The 25,768-nt window shown below is 44.8% G+C and overlaps 2 protein-coding genes across 2 annotated transcripts in view; one reads left to right on the plus strand and one right to left on the minus strand.

The window, feature by feature from the left end:
• T265_13669 (hypothetical protein) overlaps nt 1-19,423 on the plus strand; it is a gene marked incomplete at both ends in the record, with an annotated part of 21,868 nt that extends 2,445 nt beyond the window's left edge. Inside the window, 8 exons of the mRNA XM_009169950.1 lie at nt 3,624-3,802; nt 8,015-8,322; nt 9,667-9,859; nt 12,465-12,591; nt 13,816-13,935; nt 14,338-14,425; nt 15,667-16,277; nt 19,099-19,423. Coding sequence (XP_009168214.1) covers nt 3,624-3,802; nt 8,015-8,322; nt 9,667-9,859; nt 12,465-12,591; nt 13,816-13,935; nt 14,338-14,425; nt 15,667-16,277; nt 19,099-19,423 — 1,951 coding nt within the window. The remainder of the gene's footprint in view (nt 1-3,623; nt 3,803-8,014; nt 8,323-9,666; nt 9,860-12,464; nt 12,592-13,815; nt 13,936-14,337; nt 14,426-15,666; nt 16,278-19,098) is intronic.
• The window catches only part of T265_05033 (hypothetical protein), a gene marked incomplete at both ends in the record, with an annotated part of 70,886 nt that overhangs the window by 20,299 nt on the left and 24,819 nt on the right, over nt 1-25,768 (minus strand). The window lies entirely within an intron of this gene.

The raw sequence follows: 25,768 nt of genomic DNA on the forward strand, positions 1-25,768 counted from the left end.
ACCTCCCCCCCCCCAAAACATCGGTGAACGAAACTGCGGCAGCTACAACCACTGTACGACGAGTACGCGGTTACTACAGCTGACAATGAGATGTTGTTCGGTTACTACAGCTGACAATGATGATGATGTTGTTCTCCGTCGCTGTCGGTAGTTTGGTTTATCCTGGCATCAATAGGAGGCACTGATCCTGTCGATATTCAATATCCATTTGATATTGTCGGAGCGATTGGACACAAACCCTCACACTTCACTCTCTGGTATCCACTTATCCGGAAGAAACGTCCATGGGATATATGGCGTCGTAGTTGAACTGGGCCCCAGAGCTGAACGCGCCTGAATTGGAAAACCCTCACACTTCACTCTCTGGTATCCACTTATCCGGAAGAAACGTCCATGGGATATATGGCGTCGTAGTTGAACTGGGCCCCAGAGCTGAACGCGCTTTGCTGAATTGGACTCTTTGTGCCGTACGATAATCCACTTCAGCTAAGTGCAATCTCCCGACACAGAAAATGGTGCCTGTTTGCAGTGTCGACATGATTTCCAACGGACTTCGGTTGTGACGCTGAGAAGTAGACTTTGTATCGAGAGTTATCCGAAATCACTCACTAACCAAGAAGCGCCGACATTGTGATCCCTGCGGAAAAACACACACAAGTCTGGGCTTCTTAGGAGATTTTCAGCATAAACACTTGCATTGCGCAAACTGGCCTCCAGTGTACATCGACTGTGGACCCAACTAGATCACGTGGCTATCAGTGTTATATCTTGATGTACGGTAGTGCAACTCTGTGTCGGTCCCTTGGCTTCCTGCTCCACCCACTATGGTATAGCAAAAGGCACGGTAGCTGTACACAGCCCTTTATGGAGACAAAGGAAAATCAGTACAACTGTTTATATATAGGGTAGTCACAGAGTGTTCCACAAGGTCGTGCCAGAATGTCCGTGAGGGGGCGAGAACCGTCGAGTCAAGGTGCTTGACTCGGATTGGCTGGCATTCTGACCAATCAGGGCATGCCTACGTCTGGCCCGTGTCCTGCACGTGACACATGCATCCAACTGATGTGATGTTCGGTTATTAGGGACGGCTGGCCCCCGAACAATCAGTCACCGGTTTAGTCTTCCGTTTCTTCTGGGGTACCCAACTTAATTTCGAGGAGACCTGACAATGACTTCCGTTCAGGCCCTCGCAAGTTAGCAAAAGAGCATGCCAACCCACTACCATTAGAGAACTACCATAGCTCACGACCATAGATCTAAGCTAGTTCAAGAAACGGGGACTTTTGCTAACGGAAACAGTCGTCTTCTTTACACAATCGACTGACCAGAGGAAAGCAGCGGTCAGTGAAAAAGATGAGTAAAAACGATGGCTCACCAATCCACCCGCAAAAATGCCGGACAGAGAGGTGTGCCGAACATATCCTGTGGAGATAATGGATGCGGACAAGTGGAATACAAACCCTAATCGCCGTTAGAGGAGGAAATAAAATATGATATATACGTGATGAAACATTAGAAAGCACCAGGTCTGGATATTCTGTATTCAACTGGGCATCCGTATCAGTCCAGATCGTCGAGCCAAACATAATATTTCCATCCGGATTGAGACTTTAATGAGCCTTCATCACATATGGCGTAGGTGTGATAGCTTATTTGTCAGTGGTCGACTTTACAAAGCTGCGGTGCACTGTATATTGTTGTACGAGTCAAAAATTTGGCCGCTGCGCACTGATGATTTCAAAATCGTTCACCGTTTGATCATCGATGTCATAGGCGCATGTCCGACTCTGATGGTACATCTGCTGAAGTACATCAAGTGGTTTTCAGCAGAAATAGCTCGCCCGAGATATATAAACTGGTCACATTCCACGGGTTGCGCTGGTTTAGTCAGGTTCACTGTATGCCACTGACATCTTCGGAGTGCCGTTTATGCGCAACCACGCGAAGGCTGGAAACGAGCCAGGGCAGGTCAAAAGCTACTTGGTAGCGAAGTATGAAAGCCATTACCAGCAAACTCAGCTGGATCCTTGACNCAGGTCAAAAGCTACTTGGTAGCGAAGTATGAAAGCCATTACCAGCAAACTCAGCTGTATCGATCCTTGACGTCTCCCTGGGTGAGGACTCAGAAACGGGTCACATCAATTGTTAGACATTGACAGATATGGCCCGGTCACGCACTCAGTGGCGCGTATGCATGCTAGCTGTTGCGTTCAGTACATAACTTCCACTCCCTTCCCCTATCTCCCGAATGAAAAGTTCAATGATATCGGTGTACTGACGCATCGGTTGTAGAAGTTACCGATTCCAGTGCGTAGCTATCTCCCTCACCTACCCAAATAATCGATGAACGAATATGTAGCAACTCTCCACTGTATGATAAACACTCACCTTTTTGAGCTGAAAGTGACAGTCGTGCTCCGTTCCTGACGTTTTATACCTCGAAGTTGAAAGAGGGTGACGGTCTTCTATTGACCACCTTTACAAACCTATTACCACTCGAGTGGGGACGCCGGAGCTATACGAGCTAGTGGTAGTGACCCTGACAGTTATGGCTGCCACTTGGCAAATGGTGGTCGTGCATCAAAACCAACCATGACCTACACAACGAACAATACTCTCATGCCACATCGGCCGTCGCGTGGTGCCATCAGCCGGGTCGCCTTATCTGCTGCATACAGCAGGGCGGGTAAGCGAAAACATGCTACTGCTGGCGCCTCCCTTCTTACACTTTCACGTTTTCCGTCTCCCACCCTCCCCCGCCCAAATTTGAATACTTTATCCGCAGGTCCCAGCTCTAGGACTGACCGTTTTGCTCGCCCTGCATCACACTCAGCTGCAGCTTCTGCACGTCCGAGTTCAGTTACAACCCTAAACACTTCGAAGTCTGTTTTCAAACCCCGAAAGCCTGTCTACTTAGCCACTTCCAATGTTCGCACACTGAAGCAAGCAGGTCAGCAGGTGGCTCTTGCGCGTACGCTGGATTCCCTCTGTATTGATATATGTTGTCTGTCAGAAACAAGGACGCAGGACGCAAGTACTGTAATCGAACTGACTGCCCCCCTCGCTCTCTTCCAGGTTCCGATTAGTTGTGTTGGCCATTTTAACCTCGTCGATTCCTGCTTCTGCAGGCACTTTCTTTCTCTGAAGTTGCTTCAGAGACAAACAGGAAGTCTATTCCGCACGGATATGAATCTTCTTAATTGGGGAACACGCGTTCGGGTGAAAATTGAGGTTACTGGTAGTATATTCACAGCAAATTAATGTTTCTTGGTGAGGAGAGAACCAAGTGGGGACCAAGTGAGAAGAATTAAGTAGGCTAATCTACCTGTGGCTAATACTTACTGTTTTCCATTTGGATATCAAGCCTCCTAGAGAGGTTCACCTTATTGGTAAGATCAAGAAAGTTGGCCTTCTCTGTAGCAAAACCAAAATCGCCTCCATAAATGAATACGTACCTTCTACCCTCTGAATAACCTGTTTGTTCTCTTTGCCTTTGCTTCATTCCAACAGTTTGAAGAAAGTTTGCAGAAATATCTCCCGAAGTCAGATCGCGAAGTGATCTCGGTGCTTCGACGCAAGTATCAGCGTACAAATACAGAGTTCCGTCATTCGAAACGATGCAGATCCGTACTTCACCAGTGCCTTCAGCGTATTGCTGCTCGCCCGACACGAGTCTACATGATTTTAAACGATCTCAAGACGACCTTCAAGCTTCAGACCACCGGAATTTCTCTGAACATCTCCAAGAAGCCTTCCAAGTCGCCACCCAATCTTCCGCAATCGAGCGGGCCAAATTCAACGGGTAAGTGTAAGAGATCCATTGTTCCCGATTTTGAAATCTGGTCATGTATACTAAGGCTTAATACGCCTACATTTACAAAGTGAGTCGGTTGAAAATGAACCCTCCAATTGGGTTTGGAGCTCTGCGGAGTGACGTAAGTCAGGAATCGTCCTGCCACACTATTAACGAATTCCTGTCTAGGCTTGGGAACCTGGCAGTATTCCAGCTCTCATGTTTCCCGAATTAGTGACATTTCTTTTGTACCGCCGGAGGATTTGTGCGGTTTATAACCAAGGGATAGATTTGTTGCGGCCGGTTTTACCAGAATGTTCGGAATTTATCATCATGAAATCATAGTAGCCATTTGATCCGAAATTGTGTAGCTGGGTGGAGAAGAGCAAAAGAGTAAAGACAGCTTTATTATAAAAACTTCACGGTCCTAGCCCGTGGACCATACTACAGTTCAATCGGTCTAGATTGAAAGGAATGGTAGAGTTACCACAATTCACATGATTCCACTGGTTCAAATCTGACAATACTCTCATCTCAAGAGGCCACTGACGTGGTTTGGTTGAAGACCGATTGTTCGCACGGATTCACCCTAACAAATGGTCGATTATTTTTGAATGGTAGTGAATCCATCGGCTGAATTTATGCTTCTCTTTGAAATTTTTCACCCTTTACTTGAGGCGGATAGGAAAAACGGAGATTTGTGAGTTTACTCAAAATAGAACACGATAACAATTACAGTCGAGTGAAAGTCGAATCTAGGGTTTCGTGCATCAATTATTTAGCTGCGCGCGGTTGGGTTATGTCTATCGCGGGAAAGATATCCGGCCAATGTACAAGTGCAAACCGCTTTAGAAGTCAACAACTGTTGAGTTGACTGCTCCTGGCTCATCTTCAGTTTCTTCAATTTCCGTGTAGTATTGGAAGATGAGAGTGCCAGTCTGTCCTAACTCGGTTTGCAAATGGACTGCACAACTATCCTTTGCTTGATCACACCATTTAAGTGAACAGGACCAAGCCTCTAAATTGTTTTGAGTCCTTCATCCATGGTTTCCTGTCTGTTTTTTACCATACAATGATTCGATCCATGCTGAAGGTTTCGAACGCCCCCCAAATGCGAACATCGCACATTGTCATTATCCTCTATCGTTCTCTTGCTTTCTCTACTTTTCCGTAAATGGCTCGTTTACAAGCGAGAATCCTCAACTGCGTAATACTCGTATCTTTTGTCCCGATTGGAAACGTCCTATTTTCCGTGATTATCACACCATTTCCTCAGGTGTCTCAGCTATGGCCTTGCTCGGGGCTGAGATCTATGCCAAAGGTTTCCCAAGATTCACCTAGTCGCTTGCCTTGCACAGCAATTTATGTTAATTTCTTGTGCCACGTGGATTCTGTACGTTTCCGGAAAGTCATTTACATTCCCACTGTGCTGTTTCTTGTGCCAGGAACGTTGGCATTCCACCATTGAATTACGTATTGAGCATGAAGGCTCAGTCATGCTGCGAGAGGTTCCTAGTTCATTGTAGAAACTGACCACCGAGCTCGATGCGTGGGGCTGTGGACACGCATCCGCCACTGCCACCCGTGGCCTTACGAAATTCCGTTTGGACAATGTTGTCCAGTCGCGCAATTGTTCAACACACTCATTGGAGAAACTCAACGAACCTGGATGGAACATCGGTACCACCCCACCACCAACAACAACAACAACAGAAATCCGGCGTAAGGTATCATTTATCCGATGCGATAAGACAGAATGATCTGCAGAACGGTTTCCATCGTACATCTTTCAAAAAGAGGAGTGAACCTCAGGCGAATAGTCTAACTACTTTACCACTGATTATTTGAGATGAAAACTAGATGCCTGTTGAATGGGCCTTTTCGGACTTGATTGCAGTTTTCAACAAGGGGCACAAGAACATGCGAACATAAGCATATTAACCGTAGCAATCAGGGTGTTCTCTAGAATTGCTTTTTTCGCAGTGTGCTTGAATGATAAGGGGGAGATCTGTGAGAATCTGTGAGAATCAAGCTGAGTTTTGCCCAGACCGAGAATCGCTAACCATACTTACAGACAGGCACCAGACACTCAAACGCCCAATGATAGTCATTTTTCGTGATCTGTGGGTCTCTTTTGTGCTTTGTGGACCATCGGAAACCAGGGCGGATCAGAATTGTCCAGAAGTGCCAAGAATTGATCATAGTCGCCCATTATGAGAGCACTGTATTCAAACTCCTATGGTGCATCAAGCTGTTGCCTGATTTCACCATGTTCATTGGTGTAAGACAAGGTTGTCTTCTCAGCAGTTCTCTTCAGCGTTGTTATTTATGTGATGCTTAAAATTATTCTGTTTTTTTTTCCTGAAACATATATAGAAATGCTCCCGGGACGTTCGCTCACAGCACTGAGTGTGCGGCGGTGCGGCTCGTCTTACCTTATGGTTCAGAAACGTGACGTACGCAGAGGGATGTAGAAAACTCCTAATACTTTGTCTTTGTTGTCCCCGAAGCATTGAACGGTTATTGTGGGAACATTAGGTAATTAAAACTAGGATACGCCCGCTTATTTAGAAAGATACTTTGTCTTTGTTGTCCCCGAAGCATTGAACGGTTATGGTGGGAACATTAGGTTAATAAAACTAGGATACGCCAGCTTATTTTAGAAAGAAGGAACTTTTCTGCGATGAATGAGCTACTCACGCCATGAGTTACTCTGGAGGAGACCGAGTGATGAATAGTCGGGGACCTGGTAGCAGTCTGAAAAATCTAATCAATAAACTCAGTCAGGTTGATAGCTGCCTCCTCTGTGGACGGTGACTCCGGGACTAAACTCATCAATATTTACTGATACTGGCAAACAGGGCTCAATCACGCAGTCAGTGGAGGTCGTACCTCATAGCTATTGCCCTCAGTGCGTAGCCGCACCGTTTTCTAGTTTACCGGACCGATCCAGCGATAAACAAATATGCGGTCTTCTCCACCACCTGGCTGTAGCTCCTCTTTTCTCCAGTTTTTCTGTAACCATTACCGTAGCTACTGGAATCCACGTATCCCCAGTTCATTGCTGTGCTAAACTGAACCATGTTTAAGGTGCTGCACGGAAAGAGCGGCATCGATTGGGTTCTAAACAGCCATGTCTCCAGTGTCTCTCTACTCCGGCAATCAAACTTTGTTGTTTTTAATTAAGAGATGTCTCGAGCGTACTGAATAATCAACAACCAGAGCGTGCAGACTGTGATTTACTTGCGGTGAATCTGAATCTTTCAATGCAATTAGTCATAGAACTAGGTAATTGTACTGTTTTCTATGAAGTACAGTCTCTTCGGAGACATTATTGAGGTGGCATCACTGCATATACATTTAATATATTTAACATATATATAATATGCATATAATCTACGTATATGTGGTACAGTACAAAAACATTACTTTTACACTAAAATCTAGAGGTTATGTACCGGCGTGAACGAATCCTGTTCATAAACCCGACCGAAACCCTCCTCGGTACAACCAGATGTGTTTCGAAGGTAGTCCCAGGATTTAGAAGCATAAGCAAGAGATTCATTTGGGTTCCAGCTGAGTCTTCTGTCAAAACCAAGTTGGTATGCAAATGAGTGTATTTCGCGAATCCAAGGATCCTGTGAGCTGGATTGGAGCATTTGATACTCATCATTCGAAATACTCTTGGAGTAGTACGCTTGACTCTTGTATTCTACTTTGAGAAGAGGGGATGGTCAAATTTGGCACGGTCGCACTCAAATAAATGGCCACAAGATGGCCTTATAATTATTTCGGATTAGCCGACCGAGGATGTACTGCAGCTGATCGATTGGTTTGGTGCACACGTCAACAAGGGGATTTGTCTGATGTATCGCGTGTGTGGGTTAGGTGCGATCTCCATGACGACCGTGATTACATCGTCAGACTGATGTTCCCACAGTGTAAGAATTTCTTCCTTGTCTCTGAAACGTGCAAATCATTGGGACTGCCAGGTAGCCGATTTGAAAGCGTCCGTATGGGGCTCCAATCCAAGGGTATTCCACGATTTCACCCTCTCGGTTACCCAACTATGTTCATTAAAACAGGCTGCTTTCCGTGAAAGCAATGTCATTTAAAGGTTCATTTCATTCTGTTTCTACATTTTTCTGAAAAATCAGCGTGTGTTTTTGTGTACTGCACGAATTACTTATTTTGCTCCTTTAACTTTCCTTATGGTATAAGATTTGGACGCTAGTGACAACAAACTAGCTTCCCCTGTGCTTCTCCAAACATTTGAGGGGCCCTCTCAAACATGTGTTCCCACTTCGTTGAACAATACGACATCCGCCGATCATCTTGAGGATGATGACGTCATCATTTTGGATGAACCACCTCCTGCAGAGACTGCTCACAAGTCTCACTCTCCTCCTGTGCAGTCAGCTGTCCCCTCCACAAGTAGTCATCCCGACTCCCCAAGACAGCCTTGCTCACAGGCGACCTTGGACACCTCCAGACGTTCAGTCGTAGAACGGTTGGAGCATTTATTATCCGTGAGTTGAGTTGAACTATGTATAGCGCGTCGGTTCGCGCCTTTTTCTATTATGCACTCCAGTTGTCATTTTTGTAGCCTACCGAACCGTTTTGCCTCAGCCAATTTGTAGGAACGCTGTCTCTTTAAGACATGTCTGATAATTTTTGTTCCTATCTCTTATTACCTTGCTCTCTGAATTAAGTCAGGCTTCGAATATTTTCCACAACAAGTACTTCGTCTTTAAGGAACTCTTCTGAGGGGTAAATTTCCGTACTGGTGGAAGGTTATTAGGTAGGTTCCAGTCAGCATCGTTCAGCTGTAGCACCCTTTCGGTGCCTAACTGCCATACCACCAGAAGGTTGCACGAGGGCTGGGATACTGCCAGGTTGCCCAAGCCTAGACCGGGGAGTAGTCGAGAGACGCAGGTCGGGTGTGAACCACGGACCTTGCGGTCAGTAAATTCGCGCTCTAACCACTTCGGCCATCTCGCCTCCGCATAGTACATATGTATGTGAAGGTGTTGTACAAATCGGGGGAAAAGTTACCTGAGACGTAATAGCAAAACGACACTGACATGCTAAGCGATGATATGAGGCTGGCCACAGCGGGTGTTCGCATCTTGTGGCGGGGATTTTGCAGAAATTGTAAGATCTTGGTTTAAAATCGGCAATCGCGCTGGAGATGAAGGCAAGACAAAAAACTGAGGCATGTTCACATCTCAGTGAATGTGGGGCACGTAGAGTACATCGCACCCATGATGAATGTAGTTGTCTTGTAGTAACACGGATCAAGTGAATCGTGGCATGATATGTGCGGCCCCTACAACCCTGCACATAAGTCGGATCTCGACATCTAATGGTAGCGAAGTCCCCACTGCTCCGAACAGATGAAGATCCCAGAAATCCTGTGGGCTTTCTGTCTGAAAAGTCTTCAATACAGTAGCCACTTAACATCAGATCGTGTGGCATAAGCAGCGTGACTGATATGTCGTGATAGAATGGCAGTTTTTAGAGAGCCGGTTCGTACGATGCGCACAACAGGCTTATCAACAAGGAAGAAACAGCTGTCCGGCCCTTATCGGTCTTCTGGCGTTGATCGACTTTACCTGCAGCATAAGTTCTCCACTCCTAGTATGTGCTTAGTCAGCTTCTCACATCGTGTCAGTGGGAATAGAAATAAGCCCTAAAAACACCCAAGCGAATTTATGGCCGATAGCAATTGCCAGGAACCAAATGTTTAAAGAAGATATTTCGTGAACTTTGCTTGTTATTTACACATGTCCGTGGCAAGTTAGAGCACTCTTTTCATTGGTAACGGCTTTCTATTGGCTCTCGGTTGTCCTATTTTCCCCATCGTTTACAAGCGTCTCAGCAAGGCAATTCGAGCACTAGAAGAGGAGGAATTGGATATGGACGCTCTGGAATCCAGCAACTCTCCATACTTAAAATTGGACGGCCTAAAGCGCCGCTACTTGCAGGTCTGGCATCGCCTATGTGACGCTCGAAGGATGGCTCGCATATCGGGTCGGATTGTGCGTCGTCGATTCACATATGCAGGTTAATAAAATTCGGACTGTATTCCCACTTTTCGCTACCGATTTTCTGGTCTTTTCCGATCGCACCAAGCTTGTCTCTGTGTAATACGTAGTTTGATTCACTTATGTTTACGCCGTGATACTCTCAGATGGCCTATTGCTGTAGGTCGTCGCTGGCGGATGCTATTTAGCAATTTTTCCGCTGTTATGCACGGTATGAAATAACTAATGATCCGACTTCCCCTCTAAACTGCCGTCTTTAATTTGACCAGACCGACCATCAATGACAGTCGGCGAGCTTTCCGATAGATGCGCATGGGACGTCTCGGTTGGGTCTAACAGACCCAATAGCTAGATGCGCATTTGAGTTTCTCCTTCTGCCTTCCACTGACATGCATTTCATGCTTCTCAAACTCCGTGTTTGGTCCTTACATGTATCTTCCACTTTTCTTTTATTTCGGTATTTAGACGAACTTTTTTCACTCGTTACTCGTGCTTCAAATGCGGATTTCTTTTTCACTCACTTGGAATTTTTTGCGGAAATTGTAGAATTTGTATCTGTTGCACAATTTTCAGCCTGGGTGGTTATTCTTATCATCGTCTGCATTTGAACTTCATTCATTGTCGGATAGCATGGCTAACACGGGCTATTTGAGTAACCTCAAATTTAGCCCACCAACTCCCATGTTATCCTCATACTGGCTACACCATTCATCAGGGAATAGCAAGACCGTAGATTGAGGCGATTTTTATTGTGACAGGTTCACCGTTCTTCAGCGCTATTTATGCATGAGTCCCCTCCAAGGTCGTGTTAGATTCCTTTGGGGGGGGGGGTGTTAAGTGTCAAGCTCAAATGTCTAGTCCTGACTGGCCCTTTATTCAATGAGTCAACCATTCTGGGTCGTATTTGTCCCATCGTACATTCAGTCGTTTAGTCGACGTGATGTTTAGTTACTTCGCGTGATTGACCTTCGAATTCAGATGTAATCGCTATAATGTTTCCAGCCTGTACGTTTCTCAGATTTTCTCCCTTAGTTCAGTGGAATCCAAGCTATGTCGATAAAGTTTACTTCCCAGTTTGTCTCATGAACGCCGAACGTCTCTCCAGGCTCTTCAGCGTGCCACTAAAGCATTGCGTACAGGCACATTCATCCATCTTGAACGGCAATGCATGAACTAAGCATGTAGTTTAGGTTTTCGTGCGTGTGTCAAAAAAGAATGTCTTCCTATTCCTGTTGCCTTTGGTCGACATTGGAGAGACATTGTGTTTGCATTCACGTCGCTAGCATCTGAACAGGTGATATCCCTGCCCGTGTAGCCTCGTTTCAAAAGTAATCATACTGTGATTTATTAAGCATAGTACCATCTTAAACATGCGACGGCCTTTGTGCACCACATTCAGCCAAAGAATATTTCAATGAGAGATTCAACGGATTCAGTTTGATGTCCGGTTAAAATGAGTGTAAATGAGCGTAAGTCACCAGTCATGACAATTTGACCTTCAAGTTGTTGACAACACCTCGGTAACTTCGCTTGATTGGGGACCTCAAGAAGGGTGAAACCCGTCGTTGTGAACAGTGTTCGGTCTAGGTGTAAGTTAGGTGTGTACCCCACACGATGCACTAGCCATCTTGGCAGATATTTTCTAACCGAATTTGTTTGCCCGAATGATCAGCTCCCGTGTACAGCCACTTAGTAGATGTTTGTATTGCATCCACCACGATCGTAAAGACTGAAAAATGACATCCGGATTAATTACGGATGCATGGCTAGTGCAGTTGGCCCCGTTGTTGCTTGTTCGGGTATGAAACGGAGAAAAACTACAATTTGTGTGCGACTGACTCACCACTCACATTTCCGTTTGTTCAGGGTGATGATCACGCTTAGCAATGGTAGCTTTATGATACTGAACTCGTTTTCTTATTTTTCCAATGACCTTGAAGTAGGTCAGTTTGTAACGTCTCGGAGCATTAATTCCGATGACCGGGGATCAAAAAGCGAGGTGAAATCTCTTTAGTCGAAGCCTAGTAAGGGAGGCAACACATGTAACCGATTTTCACTTAGAAAACAGTCAAAATGACATGCGTAACATTCCAATATTCTATGGACTATTCTCTTCCGGTTCGGTATGCACTTTGCTGTCAAGGATGCTACGGTCCACCACAATATGAAGCACTGCAGAATTTGCGGCTATTGTTCAGGGCTCAGTGTTCGTCGCTGTGGTAGATATGAATTCCCTAGTCCATTCAGTACAGGATCAGCTGACCAGTCCGACACAGCCTAATACGCCAGAGCGCTGTGTGCGAATCCTCGCGTCACTGCAGGCTCCCGACAAACAGTCTTTGCCTCCTCAAATGTGTGCTACTAATCAAATTTACTAGGAGTTAAAATTAATTACAAAACTTACCCGAACAGCATCTTTCGGCTGTATCGCCAATCGATGTTACCTACTGGATGTCAACTCTACTTTTAGAACTTTTTTCTCCCATTAGCTGACACTCCGGTTGCTCAAGTTGCTTCTGATATTCTTACTGTCCCTGTTCCGTTTTTTTCCTGGACGTGCGATGTTGTTGCACTATCCTTCTTAACCCATCTTTCAACATTTGTCTCCTCCCGCACTTCATCAGGATGTAAATACCCAAGTGTTAATTCTCGTATTGAATACCTGGTGAACGACAGGAGAAAATTCCCAGACTACACTGATATACGGCGAATAGTGTCGAGCGTAAATCGCGATGAAAACTTGGAACTGGGGTAAGTTCACTTGTTCTGGTATGCTCTCTCTTGTAATTACCTTTGAAAAGCAGCAATTTCCTTGATATCCCCATGAATTCCATCTTCACGGATGATTATCTGTCACCCAAAATCCCGCGTGCTAATGTGATACCATGTGCTACCTTATACCGAGACCAATGTTGTTCCCTGTGTCTGCTTCAGAATGGCGCCAACCGCTGTAGCGACAACGAGTGATTTAGTAGAAGGGTGTTGAAGAGAATACGAAGAATTTGAGTGTAGTTGGTATTGCACGCCTTCCGGTATTGGGTCCCCGTGACCCCGCCTGTGCTTGACTAGAGACATTGCAAAGAATGGTGGCTGATCGATGTCAGTGACATCCGTGCTGTCAGTTTCTTTCCAAATTGTCCGACCAAGCACTTGGAGGCACATGAGAGTGATTGCCATCACCAGATCCCCCGCCTCGCCCGCTGCTTAGGTTTTAAGTATAATTAGATAAACTTTTTTGTTGTACGGAATTGGAACATCTGTAAAATAAAAAGTCGTTCAGCTGTGTCCCCATTACGGTACCTAGCTGCTATGCGAAAGCAAGGAGGCACGAGGGCTGGAATACTATCAGGTTGCCCATATTAGACAGGAGTAGTCGAGATGCTGAAGTTGGGTTCGAACCATAGACATTCCCATCAGGAAATTTGTGTCCTAACCAATCAACTTTCCTGAGGTCATTCGTGACGACCTTTCGATTCGTAAGCTGGCACCTTAACCGCGGAGCTCTCTCTCGAGCCCGAAGCATCAGCGTCAACATTGATGTTGTTGTCTCTGATGGTGGTCATTTTCTTACTTGCCGATTGGTATGATCTGCTGTATACTCCATATTTATTTTATAGTTTTATAGTTTTTTTATTTTATAGTTCCTCTGAAACCGTTTGTCGTTGTCTGGCAAACCAAGTTTGAAGTGTAATGTAATGTGCCGCTTCATGCTTACCGAAGTTTCGCAGAACGATGCGACCCTAAGTTAGCTGGTAATGCGCTATCTTGAGGGCCCCGCTGTGAACCAATATGTACAGTGTAGCAACACCTTTATACACTTCTATACAAACTCCAATGTGTAGGGTCCCTACTATTGCCTTCGTTGCTCTTGCACTCGTATCTTCCTTTGTAACCGGTGCTACTGTTGTCTTCGGTGCGCTAGTAAGTGAATTTGGCAGGGAAGAACTTCTTAACTTTCCTTATTATTTTTTGTAGCTCCTCCGCTGTAAGCGATTTGGCCCGTGAGGTATTCATTGATGTGGGACACCTGCTCAAACGTCGACGACAAGATGATCTGCGCCAAGATCTGGGATGTCACCTCACGGACGACTTGCAGTGAGTTCGCCTGAGTACTGTGTTACGATAACTTAATCCGCCCTGCAAAGTGGAGTCGAGTTCCCCAGTTCCCATGTGTTGGAATTAACCTGTTTATGTTGCTGCGGTAGATGAACCACCATGTGGCAGTCGAGTCAGCCCATGGAAAGCATAATTTAACCAACTCTACTGTATAATACCTATTAGTTGACGCTTTTCCCGAGCAATTACAACCTTCTATGAGTTGTCCAACAGCTGCAATCTTACACAATGTGGTTATTTTTCCGTTTTGCGTGTAATCCGCCCATAGACATTGTAGCCTCTTCAAAAATCCACAACCATTCCTTTGTTGATCTCTCTGTTCCCTACATACTTTGCTGCCATGTTTGTAGTTCATTTGATCCGTGATCTTCTCTCGAACAGGGAAGAAGATGATCCGACCTACTACGACTCTACTCTACGACGCCAGTTGGCACACAACAAGACAGTTGGCGAGCTTCGACTTAATGCTGTAAGTTTGTGCACCACAGAAGCCGTGTTTTCACATCGACTAACTTCCTATCGAAAGTGTTGAACGGGCCACTCATAATCGCAAATAGCTCTCATCATTCTGTTTTACGACGAGCGGAACTTACAGCCTTATGAGACCTATCCAATGGTACCAGTGAAAAAAAAATTCATTTCCAGTCGAATTTCTTTGTACCAGCCCATGTTGTGTGCTAAACCGGCACTAGCTATCCCTGCAGGGCATCGCATCATCTTCCGTGGACGTGTTTTGGACAATTCCAAACACCAAGCTGGAAACCCCGTGCACCCTCACGCGACTGTTGGAGCATTTTCTCTTCGTGCATTTTACGTCACTGTATGGTTAGTCGGCTGGCAGCAGAATTGGTTGCGTTTTTTGGTTAGGCGTACCTTTTGGTCGGTGTTCAGCTAAGGGAAATATACACCTTGGGACCAAGTAATGTGACCACCTCTTTCGACTCCACCATTAAGTCGATTCCTCGCCAGTGTGCGTAATACACAGTATTTGGCCATTTCGGTGGAGTATTTTCCTATTTTTTTTCTAAAAACCTCTCGAGAGTTAGACAGTCGGCGAAGGCAGAGAGCATTCTCCAATGCAGAAGCTTCCTTCATAAAAAGAGTGGATGACTTTCTTGTGCATCAGGTTGGGATTAATCGCGGAGCTACGCTGTCAAACTAATGAATATGGATGATTACATTTCTGTGTTCATTTTCCTAAAAAAGTAGTATCTTACTTCCTCTGGAACCAGCCGCAATTTTGGACCGCTCGGGGTTGATTGAGCCTCACTTTTCACGTCATCCGCATCCAACGGATTGTATCCTTTTCTTGGTTGTCCCTAATTTTTTTAATTGATTGAGCTTACTGGTCACCAATTACAGTTTTCTATCCTTACGTGGTCGCCCGCTATGGCCGTTGAGTGACTTATTGGTGAGCTGATGGGAAATTTGCGGTGTCTTTCCAACAGTCTGACAGCACTAGTCCAACTTCTTATCACGGGTTAGTATCAACTGACGGAAATCTTTGGTCATCTACCCGATCAGTTTGAAATGTGAATCGGAATTGTTGAACATTGTCTTCATATGCGTTCTCACCCTGACTGCTTCTAAAGCATATCCTCTTGTTTAGGATAAACACGCGCCTCATACCGGTTACCAATAGGCGTTTTGTTCCAAATTTACGAAGCTCCTGACACTTTGCTTACTTTCCGTTTTGTTTATTTCGCTTAGGTCTTCGACAAATATGTTCAATTACAAAATGCCACCACACCGCCGTTGGTGAATGAGGATACAGGCGGTGTGGATGGTAGTGACCGCAAATCCTCGTGTAAATCAACAGAAGTTTCTCGTATAATTTCGACCAATGACGATCACTCGGACTCGGATGACAGTGATGTAAGCCGCAAAGTAGACGAACCCCCAAAGTCCATCTCCTACGAAGTCTTGTCCCTTAGTTCAGAATCTGACACGGATTGTTCTAAGCTAACTTCTGTCCGACCTGATCAGTCAACTTCGGGTACTACCCCCAAACAGCAGCCTGCTTCCCCAATCATCAACCTCACTGAGGATGATAGTAGTACACCGTCTGATCACTCCGAAGGTATGGCGATTGTTCCAGTTGTGTTGTCTGCTCCACCAACTTCGGATCACAGTATTTTACCCGCTCAGTCGAACCTGCACAACCACACTAGGCGAACGAACTTCTCAATGTTCAACCCCTGTCAGCAATTTTTCCATCCATCAGTTCCAATGATTCATCAAACCCAACATGCTAGTCAAACAGTCACACTAACTCGTCAGTTTGGATGTAACGGATTAGGGTCGATGTTGAGCACAACTCAGTTAGCCACAACCAAGATGGTGTGCCATCAGCTACTTCCCACTCCAAGATCACAATCATTTTTCCCCATTTCAACTAACAATTTCTCCTCTAGGCCCTCTCGCGGTCGACTGGTGCCCACTACACACCCACGCAACAGGTCATTTTCAACATTCAGCACATCATCTGGTGACCGCGTGAATCGTAATGGCCCACCGCCCAATCCACCTGTCGCATCGGACACAGAGACGATTGTGCTCGATTGATTAGAGAACCATCTCTCTCCACCTTTATCTCTGTACTCCCCACATGATATTCTCATGCGAAATAGTTCTGTAAATTTCGCAACACGATGTTTGCCTCTGTGACTTTTCCGAACTGCAGGACTTGACATCACTATGTTTCGCTTGCGATTGGAAGTCCACACCGTTCGGTTTGCTCCCTTATCTCGCATACGTTTCAACCCTATATCCAACCAGTCGTTCGCATTAGAAGCAAGCAGTTTGTGGACCCATCAGTTTACATCCCTTTTTATGCCATCTCTTTGCGGAGTAAATTGCGAGTACAATATTTTTGGTACCATTGCGGGAACATTAAAAAAACTACACCGGAAGAACTACATCTCTTTCTGCATCGGTTTAACTCAGGGAGTCGACTTTGACACGCTGACACCTTAAAAGATCTGGACACCCAAGGGCATAACAGAGAGACTCCCTGATCCAGCAGTTGATTGATGTTCTTGATGAGTTCGGTTTTCTCATACTGGCAAAATGAATGCAGTCTTCACTCATCCATGTGAAGCCTGATTGTATCCTTGAAAGCGATGAAACAAGACGGTAATTTTAGACAAGAAAAGATACCCTGAAAGAAAGACAATATATTCGGTGATTTTTTCGTCCAGTTACGTCCTAGTTTGGGTTCCGAAAGTTGGGGACTACTCTACCGTGTGCTATGCTTTTGGCAATTAGGATTTTCAGCTTGTGTGGCATTCAGGGCTTCTGTGGTTAACACATACCTGCTATAATGAATTAGGTTATATATGTGGTTGACATTCAATACGGATCTATATACCAATGCTGTTTGAACTACTGAAGTCCTGTGCATGTTTATCACACCACGTGATTCGTAAACCAAAAGGATTTAGATGGGCCCTCGAATATCCTTTGGGAACCATCAGCTGGGTTCAGCATGAGTGCGTTACAGCGAACATTAGCACCATATTGAAGAATGGGGCATCGATGCCCTCCGTCATTTTCTGTAGCATTCAGTACAACATTGTAGTCATTTTCACTGATCAAACCATTTCTGTAGTCATGGATGTATAGGCAACATGATTGCAGTGGGGGCATAATTTCGTTGTTTGAAAATGCAGGAAACTTACTCTTCGTGTCTGATACGGTTTTGGACTCCGCAATGTCCCAATTCTCTCATGCAGATGCTGTGTTAGATATGGTCGTTGTTTTGTTAGCTGAGTTGGGCAGTTTAGTTGTGGACGTTTCGTTACTAACCGAATTGATATTACCCGTGCGTGGTGATTTGGCTTATTCTTGTTGACGCGAGTGAGGAGGTGGCCTTGATTATGACTGGTCGTTTGGATTGTTGGTCTCGAACATAACCACAAGTGCAGAACTGTTTAACTTCTACCGCCAGCTTATCGTACGCTGATGATTCCACCTCGGTTGGTGACGAAGTGTTTTCAAGCAGATTGCCCAGCTCAGCGAACAGAACAGCGATTATCTATACAAACACGAACACTCCTCTTGGTAGGTTTCGCTTGGATCGTTTCAGTGTCGAGACACGCGGAGTTCAAGAACGCACCATATTTTTGTTAGCTGCCTCGGCCCAGCGCTAGACTTTCCTGCGATCCAAGACCGAAGCCAGTTTTTCTCTAACTCATCGAATTCCGTCGAAAGCAGCACATGTGTGAAGTTAAGCGAAACCTACGAATCCAGTTCGGACATTCGACTACCAGTCGTGGGTCAGTATTTAGTGTTGGTGATCTGTGATTCGCATCTGCAAAACATTTGGAATGTACGTCTGATCAACTACTAAAGCAAAACTATCACACCAAACCCGTTTTGCTGAAAGCAATTACGTGCATGCCCGGGCAAGTAGTTCAACATGCCCAAAGTGCTGACGGTATCACTTGAGGTCGTTGTGAACAGGTGGTGCTCATATGGAGCGCCCGTCCACACAAGACTCTTCCCGCTTAATATGGGTCATTCCTTTTTTAAACATTGAAAATCGGGTGGGAATCATACGGTAATGATCCGCGAAAACCAAGTTGGGTTCCGTCCTGCAAGAGGTTGCATCGATCATATCCTCACCCTCCGACAGATTCTGGAACAGCGACACTGCTTCCAGCAACCAACAATGGTTGTTTTTCTTGATCTGAAAGCTGCCTTTGACTCTGTGGACCGCCAAGCACTATGGCAGTGTCTGTGGAGCAAAGGTGTCCCCCATAAATTCTTGACCCTCATTTAGGCGCTGTACGCCAACTCCTGCGGCCGTGTAAGGGTCTACGGGAAGCTCTCTCCTGAGTTCACCACATCCAGTGGTGTCCGACAGGGTTGTCCTCTTTCACTTTTCCTCTTCAACTTCGTCATTGATACGATCATGGAAGACTCACTATCAGCCTCTAATGCCTGTGGGGTCGAAGTGCTCCATGAGCGTCTGTTCATAGATATCCAGTATGCAGACGATATAGCTCTTCTTAGATCTGACACCGTGATGATGCAAACAATACTAAATAATCTAAATAATTCTGCCTCACGGTTTGGCATGCGCTTCACACCGGCAAAGTATTGAGTGCTACTGCAAATCTGGGTGGGCTCGAACCCTAGTCTCATGTTTGCGGATGAGGCGATTGAGGTAGTAGACAAATCCGTTTACCTGGGTAGCTGTATCAGTCCCAGTAGTCCGGCGAAAGATGATATTTCCATCCGAATTGGGAAAGCCAGGGCAGCTTTTGTGAACTTGCGTCACCTGTGGCGTAGACGTGACATCAGCTTATCCGTCAAGGCTCGAGTTTACAATGTTGCGGTGCGCTCCATACTACTATACGGGTCAGAAACATGGGCCTTGCGCACTGAGGACGTCAAAAGACTTTCAGTGTTCGATGTCGGAGCATTGCCCGAGTCGGGTGGGAACACCAGAGAAGCAATCCTGAAGTACGTCGACTGGTATTCACTATTCGATAGATGAACTGATCACACTGCATAGGTTGCGCTGGCTTGGCCACGTGCTGCGTATGTCAGTCGACCGACTTCCTCGAAGGGCTCTTTTCGCACAACCGCGTGCAGGATGGAAACGAGCTAGGGGAGGTCAATGACTTGACAGCGAAATATAAAATCCAGTACCGGGGAACGCAGCTGTGTTGGTCACTGACGTCTTCCTGGATGGGGACCCCGATACAAGCCATATCATCGGTTAGAGGCATTGTCAGACATGGAACAGTCGCGCCCCCAGTGGCTCTCGTGCATCCAAGCTATTGCCTTCGATGCATAGCTCCCCTGACAATTCCCCACGTGACACTCCACTAACAGTGCTGCATTTACGCACCAGTTAATCAGCTTCCGCCTCTAATTCGCAGCTACCTAGCCAACTTACCCGAATCTTCTGTGAACGAAACTGCGATAGCTAAACCACTGTACGACAACTACACGGTTATTACAGCTGACAATGATGAGGAGGAGGATGCGGTTGTAAGGGGCCACTGTCCTCCGTAAAATTGAACTGAATATACATGTGATTGGTGTGGCGTGAAGATCAGGACAAAACGAAACGTATATATGCTCGTACACAGCACTGCCCCATGTCTTCATGTTGATAAATGTTAATCTTTTACGCAGTGGTGATGTCACCTCGACTAGTGATGAAATGTCTGCAACCAAAATTTCTCGCCTAAAATACTCCATCTTTCGTCAACATGTTTGTAGACATGGTACGGGTAATCTATTAAATCGGACACTGAAAAAATCCTAAAACGGATTCTCAGGTGAATATGATATGCTTCCCACACCATGAGATCTTTCAGCTAACTTCAAACCTTGGCTTAGACAATGGGATGTTAAACATTCGGCTTGTATATGTGCGTCGTCTTTAGCAGAATTCGGTCTCATGCGTATCCAGGGTAAAAATGCGAAACAGCCCAAGAATGTGATCAACAAATTCACCATTTAGGCCGTTCACAGACAATCGGATGGCAAATATGGCTATAAGAAATCCATTTGAACATTGGAAGAAAATGCTTGCTGAAGGCCCTTCCACGGGGCAGAATGTTGTGAATGAAAGTACGGTGCATTGCTGAATCCTGCATGGCGAATAATAAGTGCAATGAAAAGAGAGAATTGTGTGAAAACTGACGTGCCAGATTTCCCAGGGATCATGTCAATTCATTCACGCATTCAGGGTCACTCTAATGCGTCACTTGGCCGAACCTTGAAGAGCGGTCAGCGGTTATCTTTCAGATATAGTGTGGCGCACGAAACAGTTACGTGAAAAATGAATCTTACTCTGAGTAACATATTACGCGCCCCTCTGCCAAGAAATTATGTTGTACGCTCGCTCATTTTCAAAATGGAATAATCGGTCCCGGTCGAAGACCCATTCTCCGTTACCTTTTGTCTGACAAATATAAAGTCTTGGTGCCGAAAAAAGGCAGCAGAAATGTGAGATCCTAGTCTACTTAAACAGTGTAAATCAACATGTCAATCCGGTAGCACCAAAAGTGATTTATCAAGTGCCACTGACTAGTTTCGAAGTGCTTCCTCAAGGCGCACTCTCAATCGCTGAAGCGATCTCCATTGAGTCGAATGTAGGGTACTAGGTGGATTAGAGTGAACATTCTTGTCCTCACTTCAGATATCCAGATTTCAAGTCAGGGGCGAGATGACCCAGTGGTTAGAGCGCGATTTACTAACTGGAACACCCGTGGTTCGAAACCGACTTCTGCACCTGGACTTCCTCTGTCTAGGCATGGGCAACCTAGCAGTATCCCAGCCACCGCGCTTCCTTCTGGTGGCATGACAGTTAAGCTTCGAAATGATGCTACAGTTTGACGATTCGACCAACCCCGGCATGACCAAAGATATGTAGCGCTGATTAGCTCTAATAAGAGCGAAACTTATGTACAGAGCACCCCTTCTTTGTTGCGGAATCACGAAAACAACCGCGCCAAGACAAGAGGAGGACTGTTCAAACGGGAGTGATGTGAGTGCCCATTTTGTCACTACGACAGTCACATGAAGGAATTGAGTCTGTCTCATCCAACCAAGCACACTTCTCCGACTTACGCCCATATACTTCTTTCTTGTAGCCACATTTCCTTTATAACCGCATTTGCTGGTGTAAACCTTATCGAAAGCCGTTGTTCGCAGTTTACAGATTTAACTCCAATCTGACAAATGCTTCTCCTGATATTCCGGTCATTACAAAATGACTACACGGTCTATTTGAATCTAGTGAATAAATTGTAAATGGTCCGTTTGTAAATTACTCTGAACTGCGAGAATTGACTAGCCTTGGCAGCAACGTCAAAAAACGGCATCGTTTCATCTCTTCGTGTTCAGCTTTTCTGAAGATCTTGAAGATGACTGGATTGTATGATGTTTGTTCGCTAATATCACCTGAGCGCCCCGGATGTCGCTGGCTACATTTCAAAATAAATGCCTCTTTAATATGTGACGCCGAGTTTGGCTTTTCGTCTGTTTTTATTACGTAACACATGCCTATTCCACCGAATGGATCTGAATCTGGCAGACGTTTTGTTTTACTAGTTGGAATTTTATGATTTATCTTGCCTACGTTACAAGTGCTAGGAAGGTAATTGTCCAATCCACGTACGCACTTGCTGTGATTCAAGATGCTGTTTTGTCCCGCTACTCTATTGATCACCCGTAAGTTTCCAATCTCACCAATTTTTATCAACAACTGAAAGATTTCTCTCCCTGTTCCGTGACTTTTTTTGTCGAACCAGATATTTTGATCCTTAAAAGATTCGCGTTGTACTGATGGCTGCTTAGCTTGGATACATCAAACTTTTAAGCTCAGGACTAATTGCTCGCATATTTCTTCATTCGTCGGCATCCCGTTTATAAGGCCTACAAGAGCTGTCTACTGTCCTTTGGTGGATAAACCTACTTTGGAAAGTACACACTGATGCATTAATCTAGAAACTCAGGTGCGTTCTCATTCTTCACAGGGAAACTGCATCACAGCGAAAGTTTAATCCCCCTGTTTCTTAGTCAGCCTATTCTCGAATGCTTTCACAAGATTTTTCACTCTTCATCTATCATTTACCTGATACACGCAGAAAAAACTTGCGTATCATCACTCGAGATCTTGAGCAAAATTCACACACTGTATTGTCTGTATTGGGAATAACGATTCTTGCGTCCTAGATGTGAATTCTTAGTTTAGGTCTAAAAAGGGCGAGCGTTGCTCACGGTCTCGCTTCTTCTTCGAAGATCTTGGTCAAAGTAGTAACACTTTTGAGCGTTTATCCAACTGACATGACCTGGAAGTCAGGTAGGCATTTTGTGTTCAGCTGGCCACTTCAGAAAAGATGATAATGTAAGTTCTGTGTGGACTAATATTCCAACAGTTTTTGTGGTCTCGTAACTTTTTCCAAGTCTTGGCCAGCTAGTCAAAGAGTTTCAGCAACTGAGTAATGTGTAACACTTTTGAGCGTTTATCCAACTGACATGACCTGGAAGTCAGGTAGGCATTTTGTGTTCAGCTGGCCACTTCAGAAAAGATGATAATGTAAGTTCTGTGTGGACTAATATTCCAACAGTTTTTGTGGTCTCGTAACTTTTTCCAAGTCTTGGCCAGCTAGTCAAAGAGTTTCAGCAACCCTATGAGTAATGTATTATCTCTGGACAACAACGCAAAGAGTAGAGAAGCGCTGACGTAGAAGAGAGGTGAGGAGAGACTAATCTATCATTGGACTCATTGTTGTATTACGTTATGTTTGGAACTCCACTGTGTCACGTCGCAACTCGTACTTAGACTTTACGTATCCTGACCTTTGCGAGGCTAGTGTCAACGCCCAGACATAAGTTTACTTTTATAAACTAGATTCCTTCTTCACTCGCCCTCCTGCCGTAATCTCTGGACAAGAATTTGATGATAGAAAGAGTTATCCGTATATGTATTCTGCATTCAACTTTGTATAATAAGATGTAGCTGTACACAGGCGATTAGCTTGGATCCTTGGTCAAACAGGGCGATTTGAATCTTGTCGTCGTACTGGAGATGGAAAAGGATTTCAAGAGGTGATGAAGACGGTAAACTTCCACGGGAATTAAATTCAAATAACTTACATTATACCTTCTAACCCTCAATTTCACCCCATAAGTTTGTTTATTTTTAAATAATAATGTTTTGCTACAAACATAATTTAACAGATGATTTGTTCTATATCACATCATGTTAGTTCAGACCATATTTTTATTAGCGAATATACACTCATCTGCAAACTAATTTGGTTCTTTCGAGAGACTCACCCGGAAACCAGCTGAATCTCTCGTTTATGATGTTCTCAGGCAACTGAATGTGCTGCACCAGGCCGCCTCATGTCTCAGTGGCTACGATATTTGAAATATCGCGATACATGTATGTTTGTAATGTACTACTCATAAGTTGCTGAAAATCCATCGACAGCCCACGACCGGTTTCGCCCTTCTTGGGGCTTATCAGGTAGGCGCAGTCCCCGGGTTTCCCTCAACCTTATGTTATACTTGAAACCAAATTGCACGAAATTAGCGAATATACACTCATCTGCAAACCAATTTGATGAGCCCCAAGAAGGGCGAAACCGGTCGATGGATTTTCAGCAACCTTATGAGTAGTACATTACAAATATACATATTTTTATTGTTTATTATTTCACTATACTGAAGTTTTGTAATATCTTATGTTATGTGTTTTAATCTACCTTATTTAATATAGTAGGTTAACATTTTGCGCTAATTTCCGATATTTTCCACTGGGTAAATTGTTGTGAATCAAGATGACCTTCCACAGCTTGCCATATTACAACAAATTTAAATTGTTCGGCGTGGTGCAATACGCATAGTTCGGGGGGCTTCCTCGGTTGATTTTATTAATTTCCTTGCTAGCCTTCGAGAAATACACTCATTTGCAAATCAATTTGGTTTTCGCGAGAGATCCGACTGAATCTCTCGTTTGTGATATTCTACAACTGAATGTGCTGCACACAGGCCGCCTCATGTTCCAGTTGGCACGATATTCGAGATATCGCAGTATATTTTCATGAAGGAAACTACTCACAAGGTTGCTGAAAAATTTTCGATAGCCCACGACCGGTTCCGCCCTTCTTGGGGCTCATCAGGTAGGCGCAGTCCCCGGGTTTCCGTCAACCTTATGTTCTACTTCAAACCGAATTGCTCGAAATTAGCGAATATACACTCATCTGCAAACCAATTTGATGAGCCCCAAGAAGGGCGAAACCGGTCGATGGATTTTCAGCAACCTTATGAGTAGTACATTACAAATATACATATTTTTATTGTTTATTATTTCACTATACTGAAGTTTTGTAATATCTTATGTTATGTGTTTTAATCTACCTTATTTAATATAGTAGGTTAACATTTTGCGCTAATTTCCGATATTTTCCACTGGGTAAATTGTTGTGAATCAAGATGACCTTCCACAGCTTGCCATATTACAACAAATTTAAATTGTTCGGCGTGGTGCAATACGCATAGTTCGGGGGGCTTCCTCGGTTGATTTTATTAATTTCCTTGCTAGCCTTCGAGAAATACACTCATTTGCAAATCAATTTGGTTCTCTCGAGAGACTCAACTGAATCTCTCGTTATGATATTCTACAGCTGAATGTGCTGCACACAAGCTGCCTCATGTTTCAGTTGGCACGATATTCGAGATATCGCAGTATATGTTCATAAAGGAAAGTACTCGCAACTACCTAATGAGCCCCAAGAAGGGCGNACCGGTTCCGCCCTTCTTGGGGCTCATCAGGTAGGCGCAGTCCCCGGGTTTCCGTCAACCTTATGTTCTACTTGAACCCAAATTGTACTGCTTTCGAGAAATGCACTCATAGTTGTCGAAAATCATAGAGTTGTTGAAAACTCTTCGGTTTCGCCATTTTTAGAGCCAATTAGGTGGGCTTTAAGTGAACCACAAATTTGACGGAAACTCAGAGACTAAGCCCATCTGATGACCCTCAGGGACTGCGCCTACCTGATTATCCCCAAGAAGGGCGAAACCGGTCGTGGGCTGTCGAAGAGTTTCCTTCCTTGCTAGCCGTTACACTAGATGTGGTGCTTGAGTTTCAATTCCTTATCCTTAGTCCGACCTTCATTCTTCGTTTCACAATATTGTATAGTTACTTCCATATTCTCCTATGTATCGACTCCCAAGTTAAATTCATTCTTTCATAAAATATCGAGTTCCCGAATTCGAGTCACATTCAAAGACATTGTCGTCTCAGTTGCAAGATTTCCAACATCTTCCAAATCTGTTT

This window comes from Opisthorchis viverrini (genome assembly GCF_000715545.1).
Source record: "Opisthorchis viverrini unplaced genomic scaffold opera_v5_91, whole genome shotgun sequence".
NCBI classification, from domain to species: domain Eukaryota; kingdom Metazoa; phylum Platyhelminthes; class Trematoda; order Opisthorchiida; family Opisthorchiidae; genus Opisthorchis; species Opisthorchis viverrini.